This window comes from Pezoporus occidentalis, unplaced genomic scaffold (genome assembly GCF_034315485.1).
Source record: "Pezoporus occidentalis ecotype Australia unplaced genomic scaffold, CSIRO_AGI_Poc_V1 ctg18, whole genome shotgun sequence".
NCBI lineage: Eukaryota > Metazoa > Chordata > Aves > Psittaciformes > Psittacidae > Pezoporus > Pezoporus occidentalis.
Genome location: NW_026913640.1, coordinates 6,112,877 through 6,127,648, shown reverse-complemented (window position 1 = coordinate 6,127,648; position 14,772 = coordinate 6,112,877). Strand labels below are relative to the sequence as shown.

Below are 14,772 nucleotides of genomic sequence, written 5' to 3'. Positions count from 1 at the left end.
TTCACCTTTTAAAATTCTGTAAACTTTCTGTGTTGAAGGCCCACAGTGTTAGCAGAGGTAACTACCCACTTAAAATTCTTGCTGTGCTTATGCAGCTTTTGAAGATGTGGAGGGTTGGCTGGGGACACGTAGGTCCATAAAACATATTTAGGTTGTAAATAAAGAAAACCAGCCACCATTCGCTCCCCTGTTGTCCTTTCTCTTGTCATCACTTAATGTCTTGGTTTCCTTCATAATATCATTGGACCATAAAATCTGCCCTGAAGAGCTTTGCATAGACAAAACCACAACCGAATAAAAATAGGAAACAACCTCCAAGTTGGTGAACCTCCAGAAATAGCTCATTGCAAAAGACAATAAAATGAGAGCTCTGTCTAATAAAGAAAGATAATTGCTTTAGGGATTTCAGTGCCAGTTCGTTGTTGCTAATACATGTTGGTAAGATAGGCAAGGAAAATGGGTTTCCCAGGGAGGTTGTGAATGCTCCATCCCTGGTGGTGTTCAAGGCCAGGTTGGACACAGCCTTGGGTGACATAGTTTGGTGTGAGGTGTCCCTGCCCATGGTAGGGGGATTGGAACTAGTTGATCTTAAGGTCCTTTCCAACCCTAACTATTCTATGATTCTGTGAAATATCAAATAATCCTGGGGCATTGAAGCAGTGTTATGCAATAACTGATGGCTGAATATTTTGTGTACTTTTGCAGTATATAGATCTTTGATTTAGTTTGAATGAAGCCAGTTTAAAAACCCCCAAGCTTTAAAAAGTACAGATGAATGACAGTAGATGAATCATGAACTTAAAATAATGATTTCCAGGTTATATATGCTAGTTTCAGTTCGTGTTTTTAACTTGTCATTACTGATAAAGTAGTAAAATGACATTGACAGATAAGTAAGAAGGGTTCACAGGCATCAGGTCTGTGAATCTTTGTCATTTAGGACAAAGATAAAACAGAAAAGGATATGCATTAAAGGCATGTGTATTCTTTTCCTTCCTTTGAGATAAGGATATCAAGACATTAAGCAATGATGAGAGAAAGGACAACAGGGGATGGGTTGCTCTTTGGTTTTGTTTATGTAAATATATTTTATGGACCTACTTGTCCCCAGCCAACCTTCCACATGTCCAAAAAGAACCAGCCTTTTGAGGCTGTATAATGAATTGGCATTTGTTTTGTGATATTAGTGAATATATAAATAACTTTAATATTAAAGAACCATGTAGTCTTTTTGTGTGTCTTGTAGTAAAGGATGAGGGTCCTTTGGAGGACAGGGAAATCTGATTGTACTGACTCCCTGGAAAAAAAATGGGGATGGAGAGCATCTCTGAAACAGTGTTTGGGATCTTTCATCTTCCCGCTTTCCCTTCTCTTCCTCTCTAGCACATAACATACATTTTGAAGGTGGGGTGTTTGCAGACTGTCTGTACTTACAATTCTAGAACAGGAAAATGTGTAGTATTGCCTAATTGGGTGCCATTCAGAGATGAAATTTTGAACTGAGTATTAGGACATGAGGTATGGAAAAATGTAACTGTCTGCAGACAGTCAAAATGCCCTAGGCATGGAGAGGGTGTGAGTAGAAAGTAGTGTAACTTGATTGTGGGGCTAGAGGTGAGGAAACTGATAGTATTTCTCTGGTTTTGAAGAGGTGAATATCAGTTCTGGATTCAAACACCCACATTTTGATGGGTTGCATAGCAGAGTGTGCTGCATATTTGAGCTCATGGTATCATTCTTGTTTCTATTTGCCAATAAATACAGTGATTTAGGTGCTTTCTGTTTCTACTGAGCTCTCAAGGGGGACATGGGCATGGAGCTCACATATGTAATCATGCAAATTTAGATGCTTAATTTTGGGTGGAATCCCACATGCTGCATTTCTCATGAGAAGCTGCATATTCTGTCTCTTGTTTTTAATTCCCCATAGAAATCCAATGGGATTCATCAATGAAAAGTGATAAAGCTCCCTGAAAATAATAGAGTATGTTCAGGGAGAATTTAGGTTGGATGTATGAAAAGCTCTTTGTCATGGTAAAAATTGTCAGCTTTGTTATATTTTACTGGAGGATATGAGAAGAAGCCTCTTAAGAGTTTCAAGAAAGGATTGAACAATGTCTTTGAGAAAATGTAATAAGGAAATATTCACAACTATAGAGGCATTTGTTTTGTGGTATTAGTGAATATACAAAGAACTTACCCATGAAATTCGGGTTCATAGTTTTAGTGCATTTTGCCCTTTTACATCCCCCAAAAAGGGGGGCTATAAAAGGGCAAAATGCAGGTTTGGGGAACAGCTGATGCTTTGAGGTTTTGCTAGCTGCTCAAATACTTGAAAACCCAACTTGTCTGTTGTAATAGCTGTGCTCTGCTGTTTTTTGGGAAGATCGTACATTGTGTTTGTCTTTTTCATGTTTGTGACTGCACATCTGCTTTCTACTTGACTTTTTTGTTGCTTTTTCAAACCTGACTTGCCAAGGCAATGTCTAACTTCTTGCATGCAGTTTAACAGCTGTTGCCCAGAGGAGGGTGGTCTGAGCCGACACGGAGAGATACTCTCACAACTGCAGGGGAATTATGGAAAGAAAAGCAGAAATGCATCAATTATCTGTTTCTGTAACCCTCTTGCCTCTGCGGCAATAACTACTGGAATAAGTGCCTTCTAATTTTAAAACAAAAGGCAGTTACGCAACTTGTTATGATGGGGGAAAAAATGGAAGAAAAAGGGAGATGAGAACACTGGGGGAGCATGCCTAATGTGAATTTTTAATGGTCTAATCCAAGTTAATTCAAACTTCTGATGTCCTGTCCTTTCAGAATGTGTGTGGAAATCGAGTAGGGCTAGCTGTGCTGTTGCTAATTTCTGTAGGGTTTGATCAGTGTCCATTTGTGCTCCGGTCAGAGTTCAGTCCAGCCAGATGTTGTGTCTGATCCATGTCCAAGGAGGCATGCGTGGATTTAGTGAGATGTTAAGTGACGGCATCTTGCCCTCTTAGTGTTCTTCTTTCCCCTTTGACTCCTGCTCCCATTTTGCTGGCCTGATGAAAATGTCTCATACATGTCACATACAGCCAGTTATATATATGTAGTATAGCATCTTTCTAGATCCTTGTGCCAGATGCAGCTGGCAGGAAGCGGAGCTAGACCTATTTATCCTGCAGATGGTTGTGCTGCATGCCTAGCTTTGGTAAAATGTATAAGAAAATAATCAGCTATGATTGGTCCCAATCTTCTGAACCAATACAGTTTTTGAAAATAACTTACCCTATGTTTTCCATTTATTTTGGGGTGGAAGGAAAGTTATTTACCCTCTATGTTATAAAATTTAATATGATTTACCAAATGCCAATATGCTTAATATGTGACAGAATATCACAGTGGATATTTCTTCTAGTAAACAGGGCTGAAGTGTGACTTCAAGTGGAAGATGAATGTGGAAGGCCTTGGAACTGCTTTTGCCAACTCCTTTTTGTACCTGATAACATACTACCCCAAGCCTGTTAAAGAGTCTGAAGTGCCTGTAATTCAGAGGCTTGTTACGTCTGTTTAACCTCCTGCTAGGTGAATTTCTTTTTTTCAGAATACATGTTACTTCTCATGAATTTTCTTTAAGAAAGATTAAGTTCATTTAATTGTTGTGTGTAGTGAATAGAACGTGGCTGTGCTTTAATGGCAAGAACACATAGTAAAGAGCTTTTTTTACTTACAGATGGGTTAGTAGCTGAATAGGTCTGTTAGTGTTTGATTCAGATAGTTCAAGGTTTTAAATTAGAACAAACTTGAAATTGTAGGCCTATTTTTTGTCTTTTTCTTTTTTTCTTCCTCTGATCAGGAGCAGTTAATGTATTGCTTAATCTGTTGCATATATTTACTCATCAGTGCTCAGTTTACCTTTTGGAATTAAACTTTGTGCTGAAATGAGGCTAATTTAAATAATGCATTCAAAAATGAAAGTTGCTTTTCCCCTGCCCTAAGCACTGTTGTGTTTTAACCTGGTCTTTAAAGAATTGAGATGTCTTGGTCTGTCTCTCCCTTGCTAGCTTTGAAACGCATTGGATCATTTCATAATGAATTGATGAGAAAATGAGAAACTCAAACTGCAGTTCTGTGTTTTCTTCAAATTAGCTTTTACAGGCAAGAAAGAACACGATGAAGGAAAACTGACTTAAAATAATGTTCCTGCTGAAGTGGTAGGTGTTTTCAAAAGGCAGCAGGCAATTAGCTGGGCAGCGTGCAGCCAGCTTCCGACTAACCCCAGTGCATTGTGTGAGGTGATGGGGAAAAGTTGCGTGCACTGACAAAGGTCATCTTTGCTCTCAAAGCTCCTTTCTGCAGGATAGTGTTTCTGTGCTGTTGTGCCTTTTGTGATGCTTTGAGTTCTCTTTTGGTATTTGTTGTCACCCCATCCTAATTTCTTTTATTGCCCCAAGAAAACCAGTTCTGATAACCTTTGTTTTCTCAAATCAGTGTCTTCCCACATCTGGCATGTTCCCAAAATCTGTTCAATACATGCTTTTACTTTGTTCAGATTGTTAGTCAGCACCACCTGTGGAAAACTGTCTTCTTCCTCACAAGTCAGCTTCTTCCTTATTCTCACCCAGCCTATTTCAGCAGGGCTCTTCTCCTTATTTGTTAGATGAGTTTATCATTTTGACTGAAAACTGTTAGAGCAAGGGTAGGTCAGTGTCTAATGTAGTCAGGGGCTATACACATGGACAGTCCATCAGTGACCTGATTACCAAGGCAGCAAGCCAGCTTGTTCCAGCCAGTGATCTCTCCTGCCACTCCTGCAGGCACTGCCAGGTTTTTATGAATGCAAATGTGCACTCAAGTCCATTGATTCCAGTACTGAAGCACAGTCTGTGTATACAGTAAATCTTACACCAAATCTGAGGAGAAAAGTGTTTGTTATCTACATGGCCTGCATCCTCTGCTTATCTGCATTGTTCTTATGTTCTGGTTTGAGTGCATGACTCCAGTGCCTCAGTAGGAATTGTACAGCATCTTACAGCAGGAAGGCTGAAGCAAGAGCTTTAAAAGAAGAAAGGTGAAGTATATTTTGTAGGAAAAAACCCTGAGTGTGTGCTACACAAATTCATAGTTCTTAAGTTCATTTTTGTAAATATAATACATATTTTTCTTTAAATTCTAGGTTGTGAGCCATGCCTTTGGTGAAAAGGAACATTGAACCACGGCATCTCTGCCGAGGAGCTCTGCCAGAGGGAATCACTAGTGAACTGGAATGTGTAACAAATAGCACCCTTGCTGCTATCATACGCCAGCTTAGCAGCTTAAGTAAGTATCTGGAACTTCCTGCAAGTATTTGACTCCTGCTGAAAACCTGAACAAAACTTTAAGATGGCTTGTTTTAAATAACAAAATTATGATACAGGACATTGCCACTTATATAGTACAATATACTGCTAGTATATTGTACTATAGTATATTTCTTTTATGCTCGTCTATTTTATGGCTTTATACAAGAATCTCTAAGATTTATAAGTTTAAAAAAACCCCTCAAACACCTCTTTTCCCCACCCCATGACCAACAACAAAAAAGCAAACAACGAAAAGACCATGGCATAGAAAACCAGGAATTTTTCTAATGTGAGAGAAATTGGTACAAGAAATGGGACTGACACTTGAGTTATTTTTGGTTTTCAGTTGTACAGGATGAAATGAGCAAACTCTTCTGCCTCTTGGCATCAAATGACACATTTGATTGAGATTTCAGTTTGTCTTAATGTGCTAGAACTTCTTAAGCCTTTTCTGTATATATGTGTGTGATCACATCATATAAATTAAATTAAGCACATACATCAAAATGACATTGACTGAACAAACCTATAGGCTACTGTTGAGGCAGACTATGTCAGCTCCATATAGCCTACACAGCACACCTGGCAGTTGATGCCACAACCATCAATTCTAGAATGCCTGGAGTGCTTGCAAGAGGAATAATATTTCTTAATGAATGAAAAAGAGATTTCTTCAGAGCCTGTTTAATAATCAGCTGCTGTTGTTTGTGCTGATAATTCTGGTCCTAAAAAGGAAATTATTGCTTCATCAGTTTCCTTCACTTTTTAAACTGAAATGGTTTAAGAATGTAAGAAAGGCTGCATGGAGCTTGGGCTGTGGGTCCCACTAAGTTCAGTCTTCAATTTGTGGTGATAGGAAATAGCCTATGCTTAGAGCACAAAAAACACATCATGTTCCCCATTCCAGCAGACAGTGATGTAGGATTTCTGAGCTGGAGGTCCATCTGAATCATCCTGTGGAATGAGCATTTGTGAACCTATCATCTGTAGAATTACTTAGATGGGTTCATATTGGTCAAGAAAAAGTGCAATCCCCATGACCCCTGGCAAGAATGTCCCACAACAGCAGTTGATCTGTTTCTTCCTTTTAGTATCTTCTGGTTCTTGAATTATGAAAAATAATGACAGGTGATTTCATCTCATGTATTGCCATCATCATCTGTGATTTTATTAAGTCTTTATCGTGTTCTCTGAGTGATATCCTTTCCAGGTTGGAGTGTCCTCATCTGTTAATACTCTTTTTGAATAGAAACTATTCCATTTCTGATCATGTTGTTTCTGCTTTGGCTATATAAGTGAGAGTATGTTGGGGGGTTTCTAGCTGGAGTGTTGAGGACTTCGGATCATAATCAAAACAGACTTCTGTTTTGTCATTAGCTCACTAAGAATTTAAGAAGTTTCGGTTGCTCCTAAACATTGAGTTGATATTTTCGGAGAAGTTTCTAAGTGATTCTCTGATCTTTCTTGCACAGTAGCTGCCAATTATGTGTCTAAAGTTAATTTATAGCTAATTTGTATTGTCATTGAGTTTCATTTACAGTTTTATCAGGCAGTTGCTCAATACTGACATCCTTAATCTTCAGAAAATTGAGAAGAACGGCTAATGCCGTAGTTGCGTTCAAGGATGTCTGATAAGACCACATTTTGGTTTTGTACAATGACTGCCAAAGTGTGGATAATTCACTTTTCACTTGTCTGACTTGTGAGGAATGTCTAGCTTTCATTTCTCCAGGTTTGGTCTTGGGCCTAATCTGCCTGTTACATTGCATATTCAGATCCTCTTAGGCTTGTTGCTAAGGAACTGGGTACTTATGCAATCCATATCCTGAAATTTTCCTTTTTTGGATTTCTCTGGTCATCAGAAGTCTCTGTAGAGAGCCCTGAAGTACTTCACTGGTGTTAAGTTAAAGATCTGTGCAAATAAATGATGTGTGCTTTGTTTTAACAGATGAATATATGGTATTTAATGAGTGAAGTCTACCACCAGGCTCATCCACAGTCTGAAATGTCATGTTTGCAGAGGGTTTTCTTCTGCAGACACCATTTGTTTTGCCTGTGTTTCAAGCCAACTGGGAGCAAGGAAATGATCATAGAAAAATGCTGTGCTGTAGCTAACATGGTATGTCCTGCTGCCAGCATCAGAGCCTGTTGGTGTTCCCACAGCTTGAAGCACAGAGAGCAAGTACAGGTTTGTCTTGCAGTCACACTGGTGTTTAATGTTGTGCTGTTTGTTCAGCGTGGATTATAAAGCTGGCAGGTCTGTGCTGTTGCGTACAGATTTGGCTTGCTTCTGCCTCTGCTCTTTTCAGAAGACATGAACAAGTTCCTATCCAAAGGGAATGTGCTCTCAGTGGTGCTTTTTTCTATTATGTCTTCAGATTCAGATTTGTTTGTAGCCAGCTGGCTTGGAGCACAGGCAGAGTGAGCAGCATTCAGTATGAAACTGTGCACTTTATATAAGGCAAAAGCTTGACTAGGGGATTCACCTCTACTTGGGAAGACATAATCTACTGGGGGGGCGGGGGAGGGGAGGAACAGACCTGGGAGCATTTTCAGCTCATACGTGTGAGTGCTTTACTCAGTAAATACATTCATGGAGTAAAGGTTTTGGAGAAAGCTTCCACAAAATCCTCCCTTCCTTTTGGCAGTGGATTTTGGTCTGATGGCTGCAGGACTCCAGACAGTGTGGGGGAAAAAAAGCTGCTCTCTACAACAGGGATCTGTTGTACTGTGGTTTTCTTCCTGAGTTTGGGAAAGAAATAATAAATTACATCTGATTGTCATCAAAAGCAAAGTATTTAAAAACTCCTTTATTGAACTTTTCTTAATTAGATTTCAGTGTGTACATTAACATACTGTGTTTCAAGTTGTATTACCACTTCTTTCGTTTCTGTGAGTCTTCAATTATTTTGTGTTTTCATATATATAGCTTTCCCCTTCATTCAGATACCACCTGTCAGGCCGAAATCTTACTTCTGCAGGTATAAACCACCAGTACATGGGTGCAGAGCTACTTTCTTTGTCCCATGTGCAAGTGATAGCAAACATTTTTGCTGCACAATGTAAAACAGAGGAGTTGTGATCTGTGGGGACTTGGGAGACTTTGCTTCACACAAAGCAATGTCCACGAACTGGCCTTCTTTTTTTCTTGGGTGGGTTTCTTGGGTTTTCTTGGGTGGACGGGCCATTGGCTCAGTTTCACTAGTTTGCATGCAGGCTTCAGCCTACTGCATCCAGCTTTGTGTCACTCTGCTCTTTACCCCTGGTAAATCAGACTGAGTTGGGAAGTTAGCTTTTGTGACGTTAGGTATGGTGCTGGAGGGAGGTACTATGAGGAGGCAGGTAAGAATCAAGACGCAGTCAGTAGCACCTACTGCTTTTGCTTATTTAAAAGAAGGGGATGTGGGAGAAGGAGGAAGTGTGATTCTAATGGTAATTAATCCAGCTACAAATGGGTGGGTAGGATCTGTCTTCTGCTCCATGTTGTGATGAAATAGTTATGTTCTGGATGAATTTCAGTTTACAAAACACCAGCTAGTTCTGTGGATGTTTCAGTCCTCACCTAGGACCCTTTGGCGTGGCCCTAGTGTCATCTTTCTTCCAGTGTCCTGTAGAAGTGACACCTGAATGCCGTGTGATAACACTGTTCTACCTTTTTTCTTTGGCAACACATCTTCGTGGTGTGAAAAATTGGTACCCTCTTAATGCACTGTAAATCTTTCTATTAACTTGAATGTGTTCTTCCATGTACTTGTGCTGTGGTACAAGGAATGCAAAGGAAAGCTGTACCTTCTAGCCTCAACTGTGTGAAAGGAAACTAGCCAAAGTGATCAACACAGTTTGGTTTCTGGTCTTCAGACAAGCCAACACCATTGTTTGACTTAGCAGTCAAAATGCTCTGCTAGAACAGAAGACTGGCAGGAGATACCTTTGGGGTAATGTATTCAGCGTGTTAATGCACACTTTTTTATGCAGTATGTGAAAATCAACTAATCCATGTGGCGTCTAGGCTTTGCTAAAGGTGTCATAAACTGTTGTGGCAAGATGATGCTTCATGTAATTACTGTAGAACTTGGGTAGAGGTATTATTTTAATTATTTGTGAAATGCTGATCTCCAGAAGCATCTCACAGAGCTTGGAAATTTATTTTGTGAGCAGTCTAATATATATATGTCATATATATACACACGTGTATGTATAGACATATATATAGACATATATATATAATCTATACAGCCTTATGAAGATGACCTGTGGAAGTGCTAGAAAGCGGCACTTGTATTAATTGACATTAAAACCTATTGAGAGTGGAGATTTGGTGAGGCAGTGTTACGACTGTATTTCCCCTGAACTGTTTCTGTGGTTGGAGGGAGCCTTAGAAGGAAAGACTGCGTAAATCCTTTTAGGGTTTTTTAAATTAGTATTTAGGTTGCCCATATATTGGGGCAACACCTCATGTTTTTAAATGACTGTCTGATAGTACAGTCACTATAGTCGTACAACTCAACTCTTAAGTTGAAAGGTACATGCTCATATCTGCTTGTTTCTGTCTTATTAAAAATCCAATTTAAAAGATGGTAAGATAGGAAACACTAGAGACTTATTACTTTCTTTCTAAAACCTAGTGCATTGTGTTAATCCAAACAGTGTGTCTGATATTGCTTTACCATGTCACTGTTTTTACTGACAGGAGATTGACAACCTGTCTTTTACTTGGTTTAGAGTAGCAAGTGGCTTTGTTGTTTTTTTGAAAGAGGATTCAATACCAGCAGTAGCATGTTCCCACAAATCAACTTTATGACTTATTTTGCTTCCTGAAAGATAACTGACAAGCACCTGTCTGCTTGACTTATCTAGAGGTGATGTGTTTAATCCTAGAATGCAGTAGTCCTCTGTCAGCAGGCTGATTTCAATATGTTAACATGAACTAACATCCATTAAAATGTTGGTGTTTTGAACTCTAAATAGTGGTGGCTGTAAAATGTAATACCTGCTTTATTTAGCTGAAGAATTTAAAAGCTTAATTATTCCATAGCTTGTGATAACCTTTTCATTTGCAGCAACTAAATCAAATGGGGATTATAATTGAATCTCAACCAGCTACTGGGAAGCGCTTAGAGAATGCTTTTAGTGAGAAGGTGGTTGGACACTGGCAGTGGTTGCCCAGAGGAGTTGTGGAGCCTCTGTCCTTGGAAGTACTGAGAACACAGCTGGGCACAGTCCTGTGCAACCTGCTCTGACCATGCTTTGGGCAGGGAGTTAGATTAGATGGTTTTCAACCCTAACTGTTCTGTGGTTTTTGAGACTCCTACAGATGAGGAGCAGGTAGGGAGCACACCTTGCCTATCCGATACCTTCCACAGATGTATGAAGCAGAGCTTGGATACACCAAAATATCTAACATTTTGGGTTAGATATTGGCTGATTTTATGTTTAGTGAAGAAATCTATTGTGGTGAAGTCCTCCATTCAAAGCACAGTAATCAAATTAATATATATATATATTTTTAATTTGTAATTCACAAACAGTGCTTTCAGATACTGTTTTGGCAGTAGTGTCGGTGTTCTCTTCCCCCCAAGTTAAATGATCAAAGAAAGGGGTGGATCCTGTTTACTTCCTAAGTGTGGCTATTTTTTACTTTGAATCATGGTCTCCAGATGTTCACAGGATGGGATCTTGGCTGAAATTTTCATTACATCTGTACTTTCATTTGTAGAATATTAAAGTTGGTTATAGGACCTAATTTAAAATGTCCATAATTGCCGTTCTTTTGGAAGTTGCTGTCATTTAGATGGTTAATGCATATGCCATATTGTTCCAGCTATTAGACAAGAGTTGTATTTTCCCCTCCCCTCCATTTCTGCTCTTCAGACTCCTCTTGATATAGGTCATAACAAGATGAATTTAATTCAGAAGTGGTGTTTTAAAATATATTTTCTGTTTAAAAAGCATGGTTAAATGCAGGAGGCAGGATTTTCCTTTTTGCATGGAGAATTAACGGAGTGTGGTTGTCTCCAGGGGGCTGTTGGCTGTAGAAATTGTGGAAGGGGAGGTCTTAATGGAAGCAGCAGTATCTGGGCAGGAGGGACTGAGACATGTGTGGTGCTGTCAGCTGAATGAGCAGGAGCAATGAATTTGCTTGTAATCTGAAATTTGTAGGAGAAGTTCTGGGGCAGGAGAGGTGTTAAACCGGGGATTCTGAACCAGAGAGGTTTATACTGAGGCAGAAGAAGAGTCATACTACTGATGAGGATGCCTAGTAATCTGGGAGGTGGGACATCTGGGAAGGGATTAGGCAAACACAGGGATCTGTGATCAAGAGGGGGTTAAGTTTATCACGTAGCACTTCTGTCCACCATAGCCCTTTAAGGCCAGGGCCTGAGGCTGCAGTTTTGATCTGGACTATCTACTCACAGTGATTGAGATAATACAGTGGCTGAAAAGGCTGTAGGCCCTGTTTTTGTGGTATATCAAGTCAGGCTGGCCATGGGTAAATATGGTCAGTGCCCTCTTAGTCTCTTGAATGACTCCAGTGACAGTAACATGTATGCAGTGGCATTGGTAAAGGTAAGTGGGCTGCCTTGCATGAGGATTTTGGTTTTATCTGTTCCAGTCTGTCTTAATGCTTGTGCTCATAATTAAATCTTAATCACTATGGATTGAAAGATTTTAGACTTCAAAATTGACTTCAGAAGCTTTCATGGATAGCTGTAACTTTAGGCCTTTATTGTCATCACAGAGGCAGGTTTTAATGATCAGTTGTGTGTCACTTGGCAGTAGTTCAGCTACATAAGGATTAAAATTCGAAAGCTTCCCTGTTTTTATATGGAAGACTAACCAGCACATCCAGAACAGACTTCAGACAGAATTTATGGTATATTTTGAGATTTTTGTACAAGTCTGTGCCCAAAATTTTGCTGAATGACAAACTGTGCTGTCATAATCCTACAGCTACTGTGTTTTATTATAACTTCATGATATTGAAGCCATTTGTCTTGTGTTTTGTAAGCCTTCAGCAAGGGGATTTCCCTGTCTATTTTCTTACACAGGCAAACATGCTGAAGATATATTTGGTGAATTGTTTAATGAAGCCAACAGCTTCTACATCAGAGCAAATTCCCTTCAAGACAGAATTGATCGCCTTGCTGTCAAAGTTACACAGCTGGATTCAACAGTAGAAGAGGGTAGGTAATTGCATGAAGGCATTGAGCCAGAAGTGATGTTGACAAGATCACAGTATTTAATTACACAACGATCTCTGTCTTTTCAAATCCTCAACTGATATTTCTTCTTGCTGTCTCAGTAAGGCAAGCTGAGAAAAATCATGTTAGCAGAGCGGTAAAAAATATTCTGGAGTCATATAACTGTCTTCATCTTTGACTTAGTGTTATTTCAAGAAGCCCCTGTAGTAATAGAGCCATTAAGATGCCTTTTTTCACAGGGAAAACTTGCAGGTTTTGAGTGTAATAAATCAGAATTGAATAAATCCAGGCTTTACTGGAAATGAGTCAGAATACTGGAAAAAGTTTGTGGTGGTAATTCTATTTCAGGGCAGGGTGGTCACACGCTGTATTAGTAGCATCTGTTCTGCAGTCATCATATAACATTCTTCACCTAAAAGGGGCACTGTGTGTTTGCTTTAGTTAAGTGAAATTCTGTAGGGGGTTCTAGTCGCTAGAAACAGGATTTCCTTTAAAATGCCGTTACATCCTCACTTGCTTACATGTTTGGTCATTCACTTCATAAACACACAGTAAAAACAAAGGATTTAAGTAACATCATTATACTGTTCAACTACAGTTGAAAAAAACATTTTAAACTAGTTGAGATTGTTTTCAAAAGCATATAAGTAACTTACACTAGAAATGTGTAATTTGTTCAGAAGCACTTACTTGGGTAAGTATAACATGTTTCTCTGCCTGGCTCTAAAAGCCATACCTTACAGGGTCTGTATCAATCTTCATGCCTTTCTGGTTCTGCAGGTCATCAATACATTAATTTTTTGCCCAATACTGTTCAGTTATCATGTGCAATTCTCAGTTTATTCTCAAGACTCTCTGAATTACATAAATGGACAAGAAATATTAGATGAAATGTTAATGGAAGTTAAAAGAAAACAAGCCAGTGCATTTTGTTGGCACTACTCCTACAGCTTACACTGTTGTAAAGTTGGACCAATTCAAGAATTGGTGCCATTGTAGGCAAGGCAGTGAAGTGCTGTGTTCAGCTGCAGTCAGAAACGTGTATTTCAGGTTGCCTAAGAATGGAAGATAATGTGGAGAGCTTACTGCAGCTTTCAAGTTGTGATTGGCATTATCTGGATCTTTTTCAGTGTTTGCTGCACGTTAGGAAAACTTAGATTAAGAATGAAAGTCTTGCTAAAAGTGATTAAAAGCTTAATTTAATTAAAGTGACTTGAATCTTTAATTTACAGAGAAAGAACGAAAAGGCTAGTCTTGTTTCCCCTAGAATTGTGTACATGAAAAGATAAAATGGAAGTATGTTACTGGACTGTCTAAAGAAGGTATTTCTATAGAGAGATGAGGAAAGCTAAAGATCAAGTGATGTTCAATTACATGGAAAGATTTTTGGAGTTGAAAGATGGTAAAATAAAAATATGTAGAACTCACTCTCACAGGAGGTTGTGGGTGCCATAATTGAAATAAACTTAGAAAAGGGTTGAATCCGTATGGATATCATGTGTAATTATAAACTATGTTGTGCCAGAGGAATACCAGATCTTGTGTTCAGGCTTAAAGACAGTCTTTCTGCTATTAGAAGTCTAGGTTAAACCTCAAAAAGGGGAGATAATTGGACATCTGCATGTGACAGGATTCTTGCATCATCTTCCAAGACAGTCCATGGTGGTCTCATTGTTTTAAGTGAGGTTCTGGACCAAGTGGGACTTACATCTGGTTGATTATGGTAATTCTTATATGCCTTTGTGCTTAAAACAGTTATTCGCTAAAGAAAAATCTTTCTGTTTTTTTTCTATATTTATCTGAAAATATTTTAAATAGCTGGTATAAAACAGACTTTGTTTATCCACTTATGTTAGTCACGGACCTCTGATAAATGTATCTTTGTTTCAAACAGTATCATTGCAGGATATCAACATGAAGAAAGCATTCAAGAGCTCAACAATTCAGGATCAGCAGGTAGTTTCAAAGAACAGCATTCCTAACCCAGTGGCTGATATTTATAATCAGAGTGACAAGCCACCACCTCTGAATATTCTTTCACCTTATAGGTATGGAAACATTCATTGTTTGTGTTCTTATTCTTTGTCCTTTATCTCCTAGTTGTATGCAGAGAATAATTCCAGCAGAAGGTAAAAGATATATTAGTTACTGAGATGTTTTTTGGGGACATCCCAAAAAACCCCACGTTCATGGAAACAAAAATTGCTATTACCACACATAAAATCATGAGTTGTACCTGACAAAATCATCTT

General features: G+C 38.9%; 1 protein-coding gene across 6 annotated transcripts in view; it reads left to right on the top strand.

The window, feature by feature from the left end:
- The window catches only part of WASF3 (WASP family member 3), a 65,185-nt gene that overhangs the window by 34,462 nt on the left and 15,951 nt on the right, over nucleotides 1-14,772 (top strand). For all 6 annotated transcript variants that reach the window (XM_062615147.1, XM_062615150.1, XM_062615145.1 and 3 more), the window contains 3 exons: nucleotides 5,153-5,295; nucleotides 12,368-12,502; nucleotides 14,415-14,568. In XM_062615147.1, coding sequence (XP_062471131.1) covers nucleotides 5,163-5,295; nucleotides 12,368-12,502; nucleotides 14,415-14,568 — 422 coding nt within the window. In that variant the 5' untranslated portion in view covers nucleotides 5,153-5,162. The remainder of the gene's footprint in view (nucleotides 1-5,152; nucleotides 5,296-12,367; nucleotides 12,503-14,414; nucleotides 14,569-14,772) is intronic.